Genomic DNA, 20,298 nt, shown 5'->3' with positions numbered 1-20,298 from the left:
TGGTGCAGAGCATGCTAATATATTCCAAGTAGATGTGTTTGCCATCTCTGGAAAAACAGTGTTCATCAGTATTTGAAAAACAAAAGCCTATCTGTTCTTAGAGTGGGTGTTCCAGTAAGCCTTCAGCATCTGCAGCTGCATGTGGCCAGCTGATTGTCGTATTTATTGGCTAAGGAACTTAACTATACCATACAGGTATGAGGGCTGGGGTTTGGCTTGAGTTTGGGTTTTTTGGTTTTGTGGTTTTTTTTCTCAAAGAATAAAACCAGACAGAGAAACAATTAATAAAGTGAAATCTCATATAGTGACACAAATGTGCAATTTGTTATGTCTCAGCTTTATGGGAACTGTATGGATGTTAGGACATAACAGCTGTTTGCTTGGAAAGGCGTTCATTTGCATCAGGACATGATTGATGCTCTTCTCAAAATCCAAGAAACACAAGTTTTCCCATACATCTTTGTGTAGTATGAATTAAACGTTAAGTGCTTTCTGACTGAATGTGATAAAATATACTGTCAGGGGAAAATAACACTTTTACAGGTTGTGTGTGCTCTTGTCTTTTCACAGCTAGGACCCTATTTTCCTTACAGTAGGATTCTCAAGTATCTGCAATAAATACTCTAATACATCAAATCGCCTCCAAGAAGCAGTGAAGTAGTTAATGATTTAATTTAGTCTTTTGTGATGGATAATGCAGATGACTTGCATCCAGAAATTAAAATGCTGAGAGAGAGCATCATCCTATGGATGTGGAAATGTAGGTTCCTTCCCCCACAGTAAAGGCATAATTTACTAGATACTGCACTGTATAGTTAACCAAGGAAAACATTTATATGAAAAATAGAGGCCTAAGGGTATTACTGTTTGAGACAGGATCTCTCATCTTCCTCCATATTCCTTTATTGCTTGCAAACCTTTTCCTTCTGCATTCATTCCTCTGCCCAAGTGCTGTGCTGTTTTCTTACTGATGCTGTGGTATCATTTTGGAGCAGAATGAGAAAGAAGAGTAAAAGTGAGGAAGTTCTTTCTACTCCAGCATACTAAAACTTGTATTTGTTGTAAATTCCAGCTAGGGGCTTAATTTAGTGCTTGGGATCAAGTATCAATCTTTTCCTGTAAATTAACCTATATATCAATATAATTTCTTAGAAATGTCATGCTGGTGGTATGTGTATTGAAAATGCATATGTCCAGCATTCACTTCATTGATTCAAAAGCATAAGCTTACTGTTTTTCTGTTGTGTAATCATTTTTATGCAGTGAAGTATGTGTAACTTAACAGTGACCACTAATTTAATTGATAGCTCATAGCAGCTTGGGAAAAAGAAAAAGAAGTGTTCTGCTGGACAGATGTTCCTGCTGGGCAGCTGGAAGTGGGCTGGTGAGAGCTGCTGCTTTCTCGTTCTTTGCCTTTGCTACACGGACAACTTAGAGGGGAGCAGGTTGCTTTCTTGCAAATCATGTATCTGCTAGGTATTTTTAGAGTGGTTCAACTGAGTCACTTATTGCATAGCAGGCCTGTGCTTTAATCTAATGAGGATCTTTCTAATAACTTCTATTCCCGAAACGTTTGAATGTGGGAAGGAGGTGAAAGTAATTGGATTGCAATAATTAAATCATCCAATGTGATTACCTTCAAAAGGTTGAGTGTTTATGCTTCCTGAATGCAAATGGGAATCGATCAGTACAAGAAGCACTGAAACAGCATCTGTTCTGGAAGGGAAGTAGTTTTGTAGGGTGCAGATGGGGGAAGGGCTGTGGGTAAGAGGGAGAGATAAAGATCTTTTTGTTACCCCAAAGCTCTGTAAGGAAGATCGATGCACAGATTTTAATGAGGAAGTTAGTTTTGAAACTTTGCTTGAAGAAAATTCTGGTGTGATATAACACTTGTTGTTTAATAATTTCTAAAGCTGTAGGCTGGTGCTCACTGAGAACTCCAGCTCTGCATTTGCCTCCATTTGTAGATATTAGCTTCCTGACAGCACTTATGTTGGAATATGGTGTAGTCGCTGCACTACTTCATATGACACATGGTGCTTTTGTGGAGCTGCTGAAGACCTGAGGCAACTCAGCTCTCTGAACCTTGTACTAGTAGCCTCAAGGTAACAATATTTTTCTGTGGCTGTGACTTCTCGTTCAGGTTTTTTTGGATCTTTCTTTACTTGCCTGAAGTTTCTGCAGTGGAAACTGGTCAGAAACTGATTTTGTTTCAGTGCATCAACAGCAGAGCGTACACTGCTTCCAGGCATATGTGCTTGGGTAACTGGAAAAATCACTGAACTGCATTGCTCATTGTCCAGAAGACTGAAAAATGGGTGGAAACTGTTTCACAGCTGAGTAGTAAAACTGTCGTGTTGCTATCAATGTTTTTTGAGTCATAAAAATCGGTTTCTCCCAAGATTGTCTCCTGTGAATCTTTGTTTTCTAGTCACTTCCCCTGAAATACCCCAAAAGCCTCCTATGTAAACCAAAACTGTGTTAAATGAAGTGGTGTCCCTTTCTCTTAGGTCTAAGTGCTATTGATGGTTATAACAGTTTTTCAATGACAAACCCATGCAATTCTATAGCTGCATATAACCTACTAAACTTTGACATTTTCCTTGTTATGCAATATGCATTTGCATTTAGTTTACAATGGGATGAGTTAAATGTGGAAATATAAAGCATGGTTTGAGTTAGGCTGTTGTCTAAGCTTTGTGTGAAAAAATTCCTGCCTTTCAGTCTGCCTGCCTGCTTGGCATACGGTTTTGTGCAATGTTTTTTATGAAGATAGGTGGCAAGTGTACTGTACTTCAAGTCTTCAGTTTCTTCCGCATGGACCTTCGCACTAGCTTCATTCCAAGACTTTTCCACCACCTTCCTCCTAAGCAGAAAGTAACTAGTAAAGTGCTCTGTGAGACCATTAACCTCTGAGCTTGGTTTGCACAGCACTTCAGTAGCTCATTCCCTCTTTCTCCGGAGATGTTGGGTCAAAATATAAGATTATTCATGATCAAAATATATTATATATATACTTTAATTTTTGTAGGATCCAGGGTCTTGCTGGGGTCCATGGCAAGTGACTATAGTAGTGACCCTTGAGAGTGGATGGGGCAAGAGACATTCACAGGGGAGGATTATTAAAGAGAGCAAATAAGACTTTAGATTTCATAAGGAAGAACATTAAAGATAGCAGAAGGCAGATTCATTGCCACCAGCTAATGGTCAAAAAAGTCCATGTGTGAAGCCCCTTGTGCATTTCTCCCCTACTCTCCTCTTTACACCAGACTGCAGAGTTGCTCCTGAGGTCCTTGTTCAGCATCAGGTGCGTGCCTGCATTGTAAATTCTGCATCTGGCATCACTGTTGTGTGGCAGAAGTAGAAATGAGATGTCCTGGACTTCTGTCAGTCATGGGTTGATAAAAGCGCTGTGTAGATCATTATCATGGAGATTGCTGTAGTGGTGAACTTCACCTAAAGCATTCTCTGCTAGCCCGGACATGTATAAAATCAAAGCAGTGGTGGTTTATATCACTTGGATTGACAAGTGCATATAAATGCCACTAGGGTGGGACTGACAGTGCACTTGAGCGTTCAAGGACTCATCAGACTCCTTTCCCCTACACGGTTGGTGCCCGAGGTACTGCTGCCAGATCCAGCTGCCTCCACATAGATTTCGGTGCACTCCCTGTGCTGTACACGTCTAGGGCTGCATGCAGCCGTTACTTGGTTCATCTCCCTTGCAATGATCATGTTTCCCTGGTGCTTCTGAGCTTTGTGCATGAAGGTTGCCGGACTGACAGCAATGGTAGCAGTGTTTCGGGTACAGCAGTAGAATATCAAAGGTGTTGGCTGTTGGGAGGTTGCCCAGCTTCCTCTTGAAGTCAGACCTTACTGCTTCTATGGCTTTGTCACAGGGCTTGAGGCACACAGAATGAAGTGCAATTATTGATTAAAAGGCTTTTATTTTATAGGAAGCCCAATGCTTGAGTTGCAGACCGAAGTTACAATGAATATACTGTATCATCTACAAATGTAACCAATACTAGGAGAGAATCTCTGTAAAACTGCTCTGAAGAAAAGCCTGTTCTTCAAAACCCCTTAATCTGTTCCCCACGCATTGTCCCCCTTTCCTGAACTAGCAGCTTTTGCGCTTCATTTCAGAAATAGAACCTGCCCTTTTGTAATATAAAAGAACTTAGAAGAGATCTACAGCGATATATAGCTGTACACTGTCTCATAGTCTTGGAAAGGCTCCAGTGAGTGAGCCTTTGAATAGTTTGGTTTAAAAAGTACATTCGTTCATCAAAACCAGTGAAAATGAGGTAGAACCTGGCATGTGCCCCAAAATCGTAGGGTTTATGCAGAACCCTCTTGTCAGAATTTGTGACGAATCTTGTGGGGACTAGTGTGGGTGAGCCTGAGAGACACAATCATGCACTTCCCTGGGTCTTTGGGGTTGGGTTTGGGGGGAGGTGGTGTAGAAGTGTCGGGGGTTTGGGTTGGGTTGGTTTTTGGTTTGTTTTGTTTTTCAGGAGGATATAGGATGAGAACCTGTTAGATGAAGTCTTCTTGGTGCCTGAGCTTTTGCCACTCTGCGATTCAATTTCTTTTTGTTTTCCCTGAAACACAGTCTGGCTCAGAAATCACTTTTGGTTTTGACTTTTGCTTTCATATATTTTCTTTCCAAATTTATCAAAGAAATGAAACTCCTCGTCGCTGATTCCAGTACACTGGCAGTGGTTCATGAGCTGACACTAAACATGAAAGATCTTTTATTCTTTCAGAAAATCCCAGTAGCAGCTCATGTCATTAATTGGTGGGAGCTGGAATCTCTTCACATCTCTTGCCCACAGAAGTCCCTGGAGAAGTTGGAGGGTTTATAGTACTGTAATATCTTTAATGCAGCTGTTAAATAGTTTTCCTTATCCTACTTCTAATGACAATGTCTCTCTGTTAGAGACAGTGGAACCCTCAGTGCTGTACTTGGACTTAAAATACTGCTATTGTCATGTTTATTAATGACAGAAAATAAAGCTTTTGCTGTTTTCAATGCAGATATTTAGTTTCCAGAGATACATGGCTTTTGAATACTTCTAAGTTGTCTATTATTGGGTATTTAGGAAGTCGTGGAGTTTTAAATTTTTTTTGTTTCAACACTAAAGGGGACTTCAGTATATTCATGGTGAGAATATGTGCTAATTCTCCATTAGGTATGCTTGAAACCTCACAAGTTGCACTGACCCTGGATGTAGTAGTATCCTAATCTCTCTTCCTTTCTTCTGTCAATTAAATAGCTAGATGAGCATTTTAAAGACTTTTCCAGAATAGTTTAGTTTCTTCCTTTTGGGATTTGCAAACTGTTCTGTAACTGTGTTAAATCAGTTCTGTGGTTAGAACAGCTGCCAGTACATGGTTAAATGGTTAAAAAGAAAAACATCCCCTAATGTCATTTGCATTGATAACCTGTCTCCCTTTTGCAAGGAGCATTAATGTGCACAGGGCAGGTGTTGATGTCTGGATGAGCCTTATATGACTTTAGAAAGTGACAGATGGAAATTTATGTATTGGATGCTCACTACAAATAGGAAAAAAAAAACTTCGCACCTTGTACTGGGTTTGGTGCTTACCCCTCATGGTCCCTCAGCAAGGCAGGAGTTCAAAAACACCCACAATATATGGTCCAAGGTATAAAAAATAATTAAAAGTATGTTAAAATTCCATTTAACAATCTTCTGAAGCTCAAGAATACTGACAAAATATTGTAGTCGACTGTGTGTGTTGAGGGTTACCTCTGCTCTGTTACACAGCTTGCATGATATGTATGCCTGGGGCATGAAGGCGATAGTGTGTTACACAAGTGCGTCTCAGCAAAGAGAAATGTTAAAGGCAGGAGTGAGGAAGGAAAACATTCACAAACAGGAGAGGAGGGATCTGTTATGGGAAACTGATATAGCTGATTTCTTCACTCAAACTGTACAACCAGAACTGATGGTTTTATGGATATTCTGGAGAAGTGGAGTGGAATAGGGATAACTTGTTTCTCAGGGTAATGATGGTGTTGGATCTCCCTACAACAGAGTTCATGGTATTGCAACATGCAAGCATCTTGGGACAGTGCTTAGATATGTCTAATATGCCTGTCCTGTATGCAACACCAGTATTTACCTTTTACCTTAATTTCATGCAAGGCACCAAGGAGAAAAGTCAAGAGCCCCTGCCTATGAGTCAGTCACAGAGACTCAACTCCACAACTCCAAGTGATGCTGAGTTTTCCTGCAGTGAGATGGCTACTCAGGCCAGACTAGGGATTTGAGTAGAGAAGCTTGCATCCAGCCCCGCAGCATGGTGCAGACTTTCATGGAGCACACTGCAACCTAAATGCATAAGCTAGGATTTGTATGAGCAAAACAGCTTTATCAGAAAGAAAATACCATGGCATGTACCACTGATTGAATACGTTTCTATAGAGGATGAAGTGCAGAGCTGCCATCCTGGGGTGGATGTGCTACCGTTTACAGCTCCGTGAGCAGTAATGCTCAGATCCTGCATACATGCACAGCACAGCAGTACGTTTGAGACCTGCTGGTACAACCAGAGCTGTCATATACTCTTGAGCATAACAGAGAGAACCAATTTTTATTTTAAAATATGGGGTTTATATGAATATATTTTATTATATATGAAGATACAGCCTGCCTGTTGTATGGCAGAACTATTTCTCTATAGCCTGTCTCATTTAAAAATAAATCATCTCTGTTATGAAAAGACTAGAAGAGTATCCATTGATTTGACAGATTCTAAAAATCTTTCCAAGGCGATTCACTGGTAACGAAATGAAGGGACAACTCATTTCCATGGTGATGCCAACTGAATCACTCTAGAGCAGTTGAAGAATGGATCCTGCCCTGGGTGGGTGCTGTGTTTAAGTCCAGTAACCATGCAACCAGCAAATACTCATTGTGCTATATATCCTTAAAAAGCTTATTTTCATTCATGCTTGGTTTTTTTTCTTTGCATTCTTTAAAAGCTTCAGAAGCTCTGGGTTTCACGTCTAGTGGGTAGTATTGTGTTAAGAAGTATACAAGAATGTGCAGAACTGCAGCTGGAAAAAAAGACACTTTTCCAAGAACGTTTGGCTTCTCCCAGGTTCAGTTGGTGCAGTTTGTTGTTTAGCCCGAATCTACTTTGAGAAAAAGTTAACCAGAAAAGTGTAATGAACTGAGGTCAGTTTTTCTTCTTTCAATAAAATGCCTTATCTAATCCAGTGATCTTAAAAAAAAGAAAATCACAAGGCATCATTTTCTGATACAAGGAAGAATTTTTACTCTTTTACATCAGCTTATACATAGATACTGGAATTCCATTATAATGCTTAACAAAACTTTTAAATGCTTCTTTTAAAGATATGCATAATAATTGTCCTTAATTTTAAAATAAATTGTCTACAAGATCTTTTGTTTTGCTTTATTTAAAATGATTTACTGGGGAGATAAGTGTTTTTGTAATGAGTTACATGAACTGACTTGCTGGTTATGTTCCCTTTTGCACATCTTAAGAGTTAGATAACATCTTTTCATAGTCTTTTCATTCTTGGAATGCTTTGTTTCTCATTTTGCATGAATTAGTCATTGAATGGGAATATATTTGACTATGTAAAGAAATGAGCATACTATGTATGTACAGAAGGGGCCTATGCTAGTAGAAGTAGTTTCATTCTTAACTAGGAACTTCTACCAGTTTTTTGGTGGATTTTGGTTTTGTGTGTGTGGTTGGTTGTTTGGTTGGGTTTTTTTTATAAGCTTCAGCAGAAAATATTTTTTGCTTCAATATCATTCATCTAACAGTCTTAACATTGACTTAATTATCAAATTCATTAGTAAGCTCACAGTGGTTACAGTTAAAAAAAACAGCAACAGAAACAACCCAAGGCATCCAAATTATTGCCATTTTTGCAAATAAATTGATTATTATTTCTTCCAGCTTTAGAAAGATCTTTTTTTGTATATAGTCCTTTTTTTAACAAGCTGAACTATCTGTAAGATGTTGTGCTGGAGGTATTATTTAGCAGAGCCTTAAAGTGGAGAAAAGAGACAATCTTGTTGAAGCCTGGGAGTTTTGAAACCAGTAACGCTGAATGTATAGATTGGGGTGGTCAAGAAAGAAGAGTCTCTCACAGGATATTGGTGTATCTCCTCAGAGTTGTTACATATTATTTCAGCTCCCTGTGATTAATCCCATTATTTTTTTGTGCACATTCATTCATTCCCATGATAACTTCACTTGTTAAGGATAAACAGTTGCCTGTTTGGGAAACAGAGTGGCTGATCTGCTTCCAGAATTACAGTGGCAACCTTCTCAGCAAAGGTGGACCCAAAACCTTTGGACCCTGTTCCAAACCTGGCGTACAGCCCCGTGGCTGTGGACATCTTCCCAGACTTGTGATGTGGTCCACACACAGAGTGCTGCTCTGACAATAGTTATGGTTGGCTGTAATGAGAAATGACAGAAAGGTTTTGCCTTCTTGCTATGAAAAATACAGTAGTGTTATTACCAGCTGATGAATTATCCCTTATAAATTATCAGTGATTTTGCTTCAGATCTGCGAAAGAGCTGCTGATGTTGCAGAAAGGCCATTAGACTTAGGAGGTAATTAATACTGAATTTTGTCACTTGAATAATTTGTGGGAGCTTTCTAACTGTGGGACTTGTTGACCTAGTGAAATGTTAGTTCTCAGAGCAACTTGCTGTGTCAAATTATACACATGAGACATTGCTAAAATGCAGGTTGTGTAGTGCCCAGATATGCAGGTCTCCAAACTATTTGTTGAAAAATGAGTTCGGATGAAGGGCAGGATGAGTAGAAACCTGATTTTAGATATATGCAATTCAGGAACACATAGCGGTGCAGCCCTTAGCTTGAAGTTTGAGGACAGATTTGAGTTGCTTTATTGTATTGCATGGCATCTCTGTTCAGACTCTATTTGTGTATGTAGTATCTTAGATCAATTTATATTCCATTTTATTATCAATTTGTCCTAAACTTTTACTGGCTGAAATCTGCTTTTCCCTGACAATGAGGTAATGGAAGGAATGTCCGTGTAGTCTTCTCATCAAGCTATATTTCCACATGTTTCATGAACTGGAATGAGACATTCTCGCTTGGTTTTTTTTTCCTTAATATTCTCATGTACAAAATATAGATTTGCTACAGGAAAATAAGGGTTATGTTTAACAATAGTTTTTTTGGATCCCTCTTGTATCTACTATTGCATACTAACATGGGTGGAAAAGACTAAATCAGGTGGGTGATGGGTTAAAATCTGTTGTGCTACACTAATACAATGCTATTTTGGATAACTAAATTTTCTAGAGAAGGTTAATGCAATTGGTGCAAATCAGTAAAGCATGAGATATGCTATTATATGGAGAGTTTACTAGTTAAAACTGGGGGTGGTAAGGATTTGAGGAACAATAAGGCAGGTACAAATTGGCTGTAAGTGAGAGGATAGTGGGCTATGCAGGAACAAGCAGGAGATTACTGGTTGCCCGCTGCTTTAACTGATGACACTGTTACTAGGCATGCCTTAATGAAATTGCCCGAAGAACTAAAGAGGGAGCTTCAGTTAGAAAGAGGCTTCAGATATTGGATCAAAACAAGCGAATGGCAATGAGGACTGAAATAATAAATATTTAATGACCCAGATGGTACATCAGTCCGGAGCCTCTGCTCAGGAAACATGCAACCAAGCGTCTCAAGTGTGTGAAGAGCATGGACTGAGTGACAGGATGCTGCCAGTATGATGTGGTTGTGAGGAGCACTGTGTGGTTCTACATGCCTTCTATTTGAGGATGAGGAACTCTAAACGGATGGGCAGAGGAGGACTGAAAGGCTGTCTGTTGCCTTGATCATGCCCTTCAGAGAAGGATAAGAATTTGACTTCTTCAGCCTGCTGCTCAATGGGCACTGAGCCCACTATGAAAGCACTGAGGAGTGGGAAGGTCCTGAAGCTGAACAGCTCATTGTTGGCACAAATTGACGTAATCTTAGTAAACAGAAGCTGAACATCTCAGAACTTCATTCCTTTGCTTAGAGCTTTTCCTGAAGCAGAACAATGAAAACAACACGCAGCAGATAGACCAAGGCCTGCCCTGACAGCAGGGGAACTGGGTGGGCTGGTACAGGAGTGCTTTCCTGGGTTACTTAGTGTCCCAAATCCTCATGTGAGGTGTTGAATGAACAGTCATGTTCCAGTCCTTGGGAAAGCAAAGAACAAAAAGCCATAGCAGTTTCCAAATACTGTTGTGATGTGTTCAGCCAAGGTGTTGAGTACTGCATGGAACCAAGGAATGGGCTACCCTCATCGCCTTACAGAGGTTAATCTGAGGTTGATATATAAGGTTGCTGTAGGAGTTTGCATCTCTATTTTCCCTCTCAGCAAAATAATTTAATTTTGAAGGTCTTGTGCATTCATCGTTACCGCTTTGTTTTCATTCATGGGTACTTTTTCATTCTTTCTCACGTGTGTGTTGTATTTTGTCTTTTGTAGAACAGTTCGTGTCTGGCTGAAGAGAGACAGTGGTCAGTACTGGCCCAGCATATACCATGCAATGCCATGTAAGTATAAGGAGATGTTTGCTATCTGCTCTGCATTTGCTGTATGGCTTTTTCTGGTTTTGATGCAAATGGTCATAAACATGAAGCTTCAAGCTTACCATTCCATATTAAATATTCTTGAACAATCCTCTTGGTCTGTGCAAAGCTTTACCAAGTTGCATGCTAGTGCTTCTGAGAGCCATCAGGGATTACGGCAGCAAAAGGATGCAGATATGCTAGTAAGGGATGAGCATTTAATGCAAACATAGATTAAGAAATGTGGGAGCTCAAAACGTAGTCTTGCATTCTGCCAACAATGGAGTCCATAAAGCTTTGTAAGTCTCCAGTATAAATCACTCTGCCCTTCTTACTGCATGTGCTCCGTCCATTAGAGTGCAATGGTAAATGTTTTTATTTGGTGAGAACCTAATATCCTGCGGCAGCTAATATGATAGAAAGGACACTAAACGGGAAAGGCAGCTCCTCCAGTGAAAAAGCAGAATCATTTTACCTGTGCAATTAAATGTGGAAAACCAAATCTCCCTGATGGATCCCTCCAGAATGATCTGCTGTATGTCTCCTCTCCCAAAAAGAGTGATTGTGCTTTAAAAGAAACGGCAGATCAATGTCCATTTTTTCAAGAGGCAATTGAAGAAATCACGGGCCCTAGCTGTTTGTTGTAACTCCTGCGTTGAGCGCAGGAGTATAACTGTGCAGGTCACCAGCAGCAGGGGTACGCTGATGCTCCCCTATCAGTTTCAGATGTGCTGGGTTAGCTTGTCTTTGGAAAACTTATGAAGCTGACCTTGAACCCACAGACTGGGGGGCATTTATCAAGTCCCATCAAGGTATTCATAACTGCCTGGAGAAAAAAATTATTTTAAGCTAAGATAACTAGATTTGGAAGGGACATCTGTCTCCATTATATGTAAAATTTAATAGATATTAGTTTTAGTACCACAACACCACCAGCTTGGGACCCTAGAATGGCCGTGGTGTTTGCCCGCTTTAAGAAAGCGTTCATTTGGTAGAGAGGAGGATCTCTCTTCTTTGTTTGGTGGTGGACTAGCTCATAAGAATATGTCAAGCCTCAAAGGTACTTTCTGCTAAAGATTTTGCACAGAAAGTTATTGGAAACTAGCCGATGATGTGGCAGTCTGTGGAGCTCTGTCATGATCACTAGCAGTAGTCTGAGTTCCCTTGGCTTGTCCTAAAAGGTTTGCTTTCCCCAGTTAAACTGTTATGAAATAGCTATTTTAGCAGTTTGGTATTGATGCGTTTCTTTTTCATATGGTGTTTTTGCATAGATTTGCATCTTAAAATCTTGTTAGGTCCTCCTCTGGTCTTAACAAGGCTGCATTAATGCCAGTACTAACAGCTTCACTGGAAATCATGGAGTAGATCCAGATCCACTCAAAGGGGACTATTTTAAAGCTTCTTTATAAATTTGAACACCTGACGCTGCTCCTTCACTTGGAAGGCTGGTAAGCTTTTGAGCCATGAGATATTAAAATTATGCTGTGTTATTCACCAGCTTCAAGGACGATCAGGTATAATGACTGGAGCAATGCCAGTTATCTTGTTATCAGCCGTGGTTTTAAGCTTGGAAATCACAGGAAAGGCTCAGAGTCAGCCTCTGCACGAGTCTGTACCTGACTGGAAATGACTGTTTTGTCTGTTTCTGTGTGGATCACCTTTTGATGGTACTCTGCTTCAGATTCGTATTGGTTTTTGTTGTTTAGAGAACAAGGACTGCCCAGAGGTTCTCTGTGTAAAAATGTAGTAGGCACAGTGGTGCCTTCTTTGTGCTTCTTAGCAAGCTGTGAGTGGCAGTCCCACCTACAGATACCCCATTAGCATTACCTGACTTTGGTTACAGTGGTGCGTGACCTACACTGTTTTATGATTTGATATCAGGTAGCCATAATAACTGAGTTTGCATCCTGGGTACTCTGGGAGATGAGGAGGTTGAGGAGTTGGGCTGAGTCAGCTATGTGCTTTGGTCAAGCTTCGCACCTAAGTGGGGCCATCGGTGCGTTCTGAGCACAAAACCTATTAAATACCTGGAAAAAAGATAAAGATTGTAGATCTCTTCCACATAGAGACACTTGTTGCTGTTTAGAGGTGAATTTTCCCCAGTTACAAAGTTTTGTGCCTGCCTATGGTGTTTCTGTGGTTGGAAAATTCTGGACAACATGGTGGCCACATTTTTTACCATTTCCTCTAGCCCATAAGAAAGAAAGAGCTGTGGGTGTTATACACATTGCTATATCATCAGTAAGGCAAATTAGGTAAGCTGGAAGCCTGGCTAATGTGTCTCCTTCACACCAGCATTGTCTCAACTGTGTTAACAATGACCTCTGACAAGCATGTTAACCCTCCTCATGGTTAGATGTGTACCCTTGGTTACACATATGTAACACAGATTATAGATGAGTAACCATGGTTAGATGTGTGACTTTTGGGCAATGTCTGTACAGGAGAAAAAAAAAACAACTTAGTAGACTCAAATTTATGAAAAGGTAAGGAATTGTAGCCAAAGAAGTAAGCTTTGCCAACAACAACAAAAAAAAAGCCACCCAGAAAGACCCAAACCCAAGCAAACAAAACCCCCTTGCAGATGTGGGAGTAAAGGATTTATTGTAGTGAGGAACAGTGGAGTATCCAGTCTCCGAGGCAGATAATACGTTGTCTGTCTTATGATGGTTTTCATAGCTAACACTTTGCTTTGAACAGGAGGCTAAAAAAACTGCAAAGCAAAACATGCTCCTTCGGTCTTAAACTATGCCACTTTTAGGAACTTCAAAGGGGGGTCCCTGAAACTGCAAATAAAAAGTTTGTATTTCTTTTCTACTTCTGTCGGCCTCTAAATAGAGGTGACCCACTGTTAAGAGCATGAAGTATGTAATTGGGCTTTTCCTTCATAATTCATTTTCCGAAGGCTAAAATCAGTGTGTATTTGCCCTGTATTTAAGATGAAGACTACAGCCAGACTTCTGTATCAGAAATATCCTGCCTGTCCACTGTAGTAGCTCAGATCAATCTTTTTCCCAATTTTGAAATCCAAATCATAGCTAGGTACTGGAGCAGAGGGCACTCAGAGTGCTGTTATTTTTCCTGGCTATTATTTTAAAAGGATCTTAAACATCTCAGAAGCTTAGGAGTTGGGGGTTTTGTTTTTGTTTCGTTTTTCTTCCCCTCTTCTTAATGAGCTGAAGTGCTTAAATATCTGAATGTCATCTTATTTTCACTACAACGTAAGCTGCTACAGTCTTGTTACAACTGGCATCACTTTAACTACATTAGCGTAGCTAGTGTGGATGTAATTTTAGTGCTGACATAATGGTTTTTCCAAAAGCACATGCTACTGAAGAATTCCATTAGGAAAATGATTACGGCAAAATCAGTGTCTTTACACTGCTATGACTGTGTATACACAGGTCTGGAATTTAGAAGTGACTTTTTATAATCAGCCCATGTCAAGCAGTTTCTTGCACCTTTTGTGTCTGAAGTGTTACATGCTATTTGGGAAAAGCATACCTGAGACTTCTTTTTTTTCTCTGCAAGCTGTTTATTGCCTTCAGAGTTACGCGTAGCTCTTTCAACGCATGCACAGTATCTAGCATTTGAAAGCAGATACATAGAATATGCCCATTCTGGCATTAAGTGCCTTTAAAAGGATTTGGTGTTTATTCTGCTTAGAATTGCTTTTTTCTGTCTGTTTTTCCTGCAACTGTCTCATTCTGCTACAACCCTAGTAGAAGCCTCAATGTAATAGTAACACACCGCCACCCGAAGGGATGATTCCAGTTTACCTTTTCTGAGGCAGAGGTATGGGAAAGAACAATTTTGTCACTGTTAATAGTAATGTGTTTCCTTTCTGGCACTCTCCTTGAACCGAAACCTTTTCTTTGATTTAATTCAGTCAGCCCTTCCAAGAAAGAAGTAAGTCAAGGTGCCTGCCTGGATGTGGATCTGGTAGGCTTTCTGCTGGCCGTTGGTTGTCCTTTAGGAAGTGTTTCAAGGGGGAGTCCATACTGAAGGTAGAACAAGTTTTGTTAAGCAGTCAGCATAGACTTTCCTCTTCTTCACATAGCCTTGCTGCCAGCTAAACTATTGAGGAAGATTTGCTGAGCTATGGACTGTTTAACCTGAGGTAAGGCATTACACAAATTGAGAATATACCAGATATACAGTACTGCACATGAGAGAACTCCGAGCTTGTTAGTAACAAAACCACTGTGAGTAATCACAGTGGAGAGTGAAAATCAAGAGGGGGAAAAAAGCAGATCTAAAAGCACATCTGACTTTATTCTATACTTATTGCAAGAATATGGTTTAAAAACCATTTATGACTACTGAAGGAGCAAGAATGCCTGTCCCCAGCTGTGGTTGGCAATTGCTGCTGAAAAATAATTCCTGAAGGTTTCTGTTGGGACAGCAGGACTCCCAGCTGCATGCTGCTGTGTTGAGCAGTAAAAACAGTCCCTGCCTTCTGGATGCAACTTCACAATTTCCTAATTAAACCAAGCATAGCTCTTGAATTCTTGCAAGAAGATTCTGGGTTTACCTTTGATACGGACACTGCCAGATCCTCGAAGGAGCATAGTATGACTGACAGTGTGTGCAATTTAAGAGTATGTCCTGGTGTTTATTAGAGTAATATTGATATAATAGAACAGCTGCTAATTTTTGATAAAATATTTTATTCTGGCCATAGTATGTGATACTGTCAGTGTTGTCTGCTGTGAAACTGGAGTAGTGGGCAGTGGAACTTACAGTCCTTAATATTGGCTGATATGTTGATTCCTACAGGTTAACTTTCTTACTGCGGGTGTAGGGTGTGTATGCATATATGCCTCTGACATAATATAGTGTTTTATTGTCAGTAAAGTTCAGGCACATGAAAAAGCTAAATTGTTCAGCTAAGTAATCTCTCAGATCTATACTGAAATGTCAGGTGCCTCTTGTATCAAAGCATCACAACTCTTCTTGTATGACATGTCTGTTTTCAGATAACTAGTAAGAAAAAATGAAGGAGCTGAAGCAAGAAATAGCCGTTGTTCCATGTCCTAATAGGATAAGGTTGAATGAATTGCAAGAGCACTTCTTTCTTTTAATGCTTGCTATTGGAAGGGACAAAATGCTGAATAGCATCATAAAGCATGTTAACTAGTTTTAGGCTTTCCAGAACTTCAAGAAAATGAGAATCGCAGTTTTGTTAACTTCATCAACATGTTCATTTTTTTCAGCTCCATGTTCATGCATGTCTTTTAACCCGGAAACCAGAAGGCTGTCCATAGGTCTAGACAATGGTACAATCTCAGTAAGTACATCCAAAGATTTCTAGTTGAAATGCTTCCCTTTTGAGAAGTATATGTGTGATGTGGTGAAGGTATTTTTCTAGTGTTTGGGAGATAGACTTTTTACTGCTAGTGGAACTGAAACTGTAGCGTAGACAATGGGATGAAATTCATAATAATCTGCCAACTGCCACAAAGGGATGGAATGGGGTTTACAGTATTTATTAGGCATCTCAACAAACTGTCTTAATTTGCGTATCTCTTAAAAATAACAATGCCAAAAAACAGCTGTTGTTTTATTAAATTTGAGTGCCTTGTTAATCGTACCATACTAAAGTTTTCTGAAAGCAGTCACTAAGAGGAAAAAATCATCTTCTGGGTGGCAGAAGGTGGATTTCTGCTCCATATCTAGCTGCTTTTCCAAACTTCAGGGTTCAGATTTTGTTTTCCTCTCACCTCCATCTGAGGAGTTGCTCCTAACTGGCAGTGCTGTTGCTGAAAGATTTGATTCATGAATATCTGAGAGATATGTGTGTGGAAAGAGGAAGCAGGGTATTAAAACAAGAGTCTGTCTTAGATCTGGGACAGAGGGTAGCATTTGACCTTATTCATTGGATTTTTCTTGTGGGACGATGAGTAAAGAGCCATATCACTTTGTGGAAGGGTCATGGGTCAAGAGAGCTATTTTTCATCTATGCTTCATCAATAGACTCCTCTTCCAGTTTAAGATCATATTGCCATCATTTCGGATTTTTACTGCTGTTGTCTCTGCCTTACATGCTTTATAACCGAATGCACGTTTGCAGCTTTACATAAGGGCAGCTGCCTGCACTAAAGCCAAGATAGCAAAGGGTGCGTGACCCTTTTAGTTGTTGCCCATAAGCTGTATCAAAGATGTGAAGGTTTTAACCTATAAAGCTATTAATTGCTAGTAGCAGAGATATTTTTTGTGCCTGTAGGGGATTTCTCCTCTTGTGTCTAGGAGATGGGACAGCTGCCAGAGAATTCTCTGCACCTTTGAAATTCCCTCCTTCCCACTCTCTGAAATAGCTGTAATTTGCCAGTCCTACTAGGCACTTTTGTTTTCACTAGGCCTTTGAGGCATGTGAAGGCGACTGTGAATAAGGTATTTAAATACTCTGGCAGGACGGAAGGGATGTGTCCTTTGTCTTCAGGGAATTTTGCCTTGAAGAGTCAGAGGGTACTTGAGCCTGAATGGAGTCAAGTATTTTCCATTCTGAAGTTAAAGAAGGTAAATGAGATATGCAGGTGGTAAACCGACATGTGACTTTGGGTACTTACAGGTAGATATTGGCATGTCTAAAGTGGATTGTTTGTTGCTAAGCTGGGCTTTGCTTTTCACAGTTTTCTGGATACAAGTACATGGGAGAGGGGAAGGTCTTGTCTCTGTTGCTTAATTTAGTCCCTGTAGCTGCAGACAGTTGTGTGGTAGAGGATGGTGCAGAAAATATGCTCCACAAACTTCCAGAAGTTGGATGAAATGTTTCCTTCTGTGGCAAAACTAAGGCTTGTAAGAGAAGCCATAATTGTCATGTACTACAAGAAGTGGTGGAGGTGGGAACCAGAAGAGCAAGAGTAGCCCCTTATTCAAATCTCAGCAATATTGGGCTATTAAGAGAAAATCCCCTGGTACTTCAAAGTGGGTTACAACTACCCTCTGGAGGAAAGAATAAATTTTCCTTCCTGGGCACAGCTATGATGATTAGTTTAGCAGAGGAATATACAAGCAGGGCACGCTGGCTACAGAATAAGGGAACTTACCGCAGCAAGGTGACCTTAGTGCCCTGATTTTTAATTGTGTGGCCCTCAAAGGGAAAGTACAGGCAATTTACTTGAGTAGCTTGAAATATTTGGGAATTAGTCAGCTGTTCCATGTTAGCACTTCTGGTAATGCCCAGCACCCTTGCGTAGACTGAGTGCAGGGCCAAAAAAATGCTGAAAATCATTCTGCCTCTTCACTTTGACTGTGTAGAAGAAAAAGAATCCTGGCAAGAGCTGTAAGGTGATACAATACTTGTGGGAGTGCCACATAATCTCAAACTAATCTTTTTGCAGTACAAGGGAGTACTGCTTTTGCTTGCAGATGTAAATGGGGATAAGAAAGTAGAACTGCCTTTTCTTTTACATGAAATGTTTATAAACTCTATGGATTTTGGTTATAAGCCTGGCACCTTGGAAATCGTGTATGGTGCATTTTGAGGATGGCAGCAATGCTATTGTCACAGATGTTCCTGCAAAACCACCATGAGGTGAGCTTGTATGGCCACCTTTCCTTGTGAAATAGGTTGACAGCTTTTGCTTCTATAGAGAGGAAGAGATTTTCAACCTTTTGTAACTCGTCAACATGAGGGCTGCACAAATATTTGTGCAGCACAGTAGACCATTCTCTTAAGCAAAACACTGTATAGCATTTTGCTTGAAAAGCAGGAAAAAAAAGCTTCTATGATTTTTTTTTTTTCCACTTTGAAACTTTTTTGAGAAGAAATGGCATTTCTGTTACTTCATGTCTAAAAGACTGCCTGAGGTCCCTTTTGGATGCCAAAAGACTTTATCATGGTCACAAATTCCTTGCTGTGAAGTGGTGAAAAGCATGCTTTAATGGGTGCAGGCCTCTCAAGATACCACAAGAAGAAACAGAGGAAAAATCCATTACTTGCAAAAGATAGGAGACTTTCACAGACAAGACTCCTCACCTAATTTCATCCATCTGGATGTTAGCTTCCTAGATAAAGTTAATCATTAGGTTCTGGAGCCAGTAGAGGAGAGATTAATCTCCTTTGGAGACACCAATGTTACTTACCCTAGAAACTCTTTTAGAATTGCAGATGTCTCTCTCCCCTTTTCTGGGGTCATTTAAATGAAGAATTTAATTTTTAGGTAGCTGAAGCTGAATTAAATTGACCTTTTTCGCTGACCGTGCTTGTGTCTAGAAGCTGTTACATGCTTCAGGCAGGGCCAGAAGAACAACAGGGCACCAGAATAATCCCTTCAGAATTCTTCCTCAGGGATGGTACTTATTAAGAGGAATTTATCTTCCACATCATCTGATATTGCAGGTGTCTACAGGTTTGACCATAAACAATACTTTGAATACCTGAGTCTGAGTCAGGCTCTACCTGCTGATGTATGCCTCTACCACTGTGGGAAACTTATTATTTTTTCCTTCAAGAAAATTACATGATGGTGTCGGTCATCTCTCATTTTTTTTACTTTATAAAGTGAAAACACTGTAATAATTTTCTAGAGCTTTCTTTGCAACAGACATGGATGTAGGGTCTAACAGTAGATTTAAAAGTCTTCATTCTCTTGCATTTCTGAAGTGAGTTTGTCCTCTGGAAGGCCTGAGAGTGCTGTTGGTCACTTGTGTTAACAGGATGAAGTCAAGTCTTTAAGGAGACCTGCAGCATGCTGTCAAAGTGGCATCATCTATCAGAGTACAGAGTGTAAATTCCCTGGGTGGGAACTAGGTTGTGAATGGGTAGTATATAAAGATGATTAACTCTCAGAAATTGATTCAGTTGCCAAAGCAGAGGTGTCTCATGCTATTTTGGAATACATCATTTGGCATCCACCTGCAGCTCTGGAAAGGCATGTGTCTTCCTTAGACCTTGAGCCACCTCAGCTATCCCCATGGCCAAGGGCTCTGAAATGGCACACACTTGAGTATGGGTTTTGTTTGCCCTAACAAGAGCAACTTGAAACAAGATGCTGATAGTATTTCCAGGATGGTTTACAGAGGTCTTGGGCTCAAGAGAAGTTTGTGGGGGGGTGTGTATGTTTCAGAGTGAAGGAGATGTGCTCTGTGAAGGTGCAGCTGAGTCTTTGTACAATAGTGGGTACTAGATTGGACAGTCTTTTCAGATGCTTAAGATGCTTTGTGAAGGCTTTCATGGTACCAAGCCACTGTTGTAATAATAAGCTTACCTGAAACAGTCAGGACTAATCACTTAACGTTTTCAGTATGGTAGAAAAGGTAGCAAGTAGCTCCAAAAGAACCTCTGAAGAGCAGAGCCAGAAAAAATGGTTTTAATCCCTGCAAGGAGGGATTTTGGTTTTGCCAATCTTAGCACTCTGTTAGATCCCAGCCACTCCTATGCAAAAGGGCTCATACAGGACTCTGAAATCTTTCTGTGTTCTGTTAATAAGCACCAACTGAGCTGGGTGGGTGACCTCAGACTTCCTAGCTCATTAACAAGAGCCAAAAAGCTGCCTAATGAGAATTGGGCACCAGCAGCTTTGAGAGGAGCAAAACATCTACGTATGGAAGAATAAAAAAAAAAAAACCCAAAACAAAAAAAAACCCAAACAACAGTGTCTGCTGGTACAATGTTAAGGAGATGTAGTCGGTGGTTTTGTAGTGCAGATGACACAATGTATGTGCAGCAGGGCATGAAT

At 40.2% G+C, this 20,298-nt stretch overlaps 1 protein-coding gene and 1 long non-coding RNA gene across 2 annotated transcripts in view; one reads left to right on the top strand and one right to left on the bottom strand.

Moving 5' to 3' along the window:
* The window catches only part of WDFY2 (WD repeat and FYVE domain containing 2), a 68,283-nt gene that overhangs the window by 23,309 nt on the left and 24,676 nt on the right, over window positions 1-20,298 (top strand). The window contains exons 2-3 of the mRNA XM_055701474.1: window positions 10,533-10,600; window positions 15,832-15,905. Of these exons, the coding sequence (XP_055557449.1) occupies window positions 10,533-10,600; window positions 15,832-15,905 (142 nt within the window). The remainder of the gene's footprint in view (window positions 1-10,532; window positions 10,601-15,831; window positions 15,906-20,298) is intronic.
* LOC129735322 (uncharacterized) overlaps window positions 1-20,298 on the bottom strand; it is a 38,898-nt gene that overhangs the window by 17,219 nt on the left and 1,381 nt on the right. The window lies entirely within an intron of this gene.

The sequence above is a fragment of the Falco cherrug genome, chromosome 2, assembly GCF_023634085.1.
Source record: "Falco cherrug isolate bFalChe1 chromosome 2, bFalChe1.pri, whole genome shotgun sequence".
NCBI lineage: Eukaryota > Metazoa > Chordata > Aves > Falconiformes > Falconidae > Falco > Falco cherrug.
This window is presented reverse-complemented; position numbering and strand designations above follow the sequence as displayed.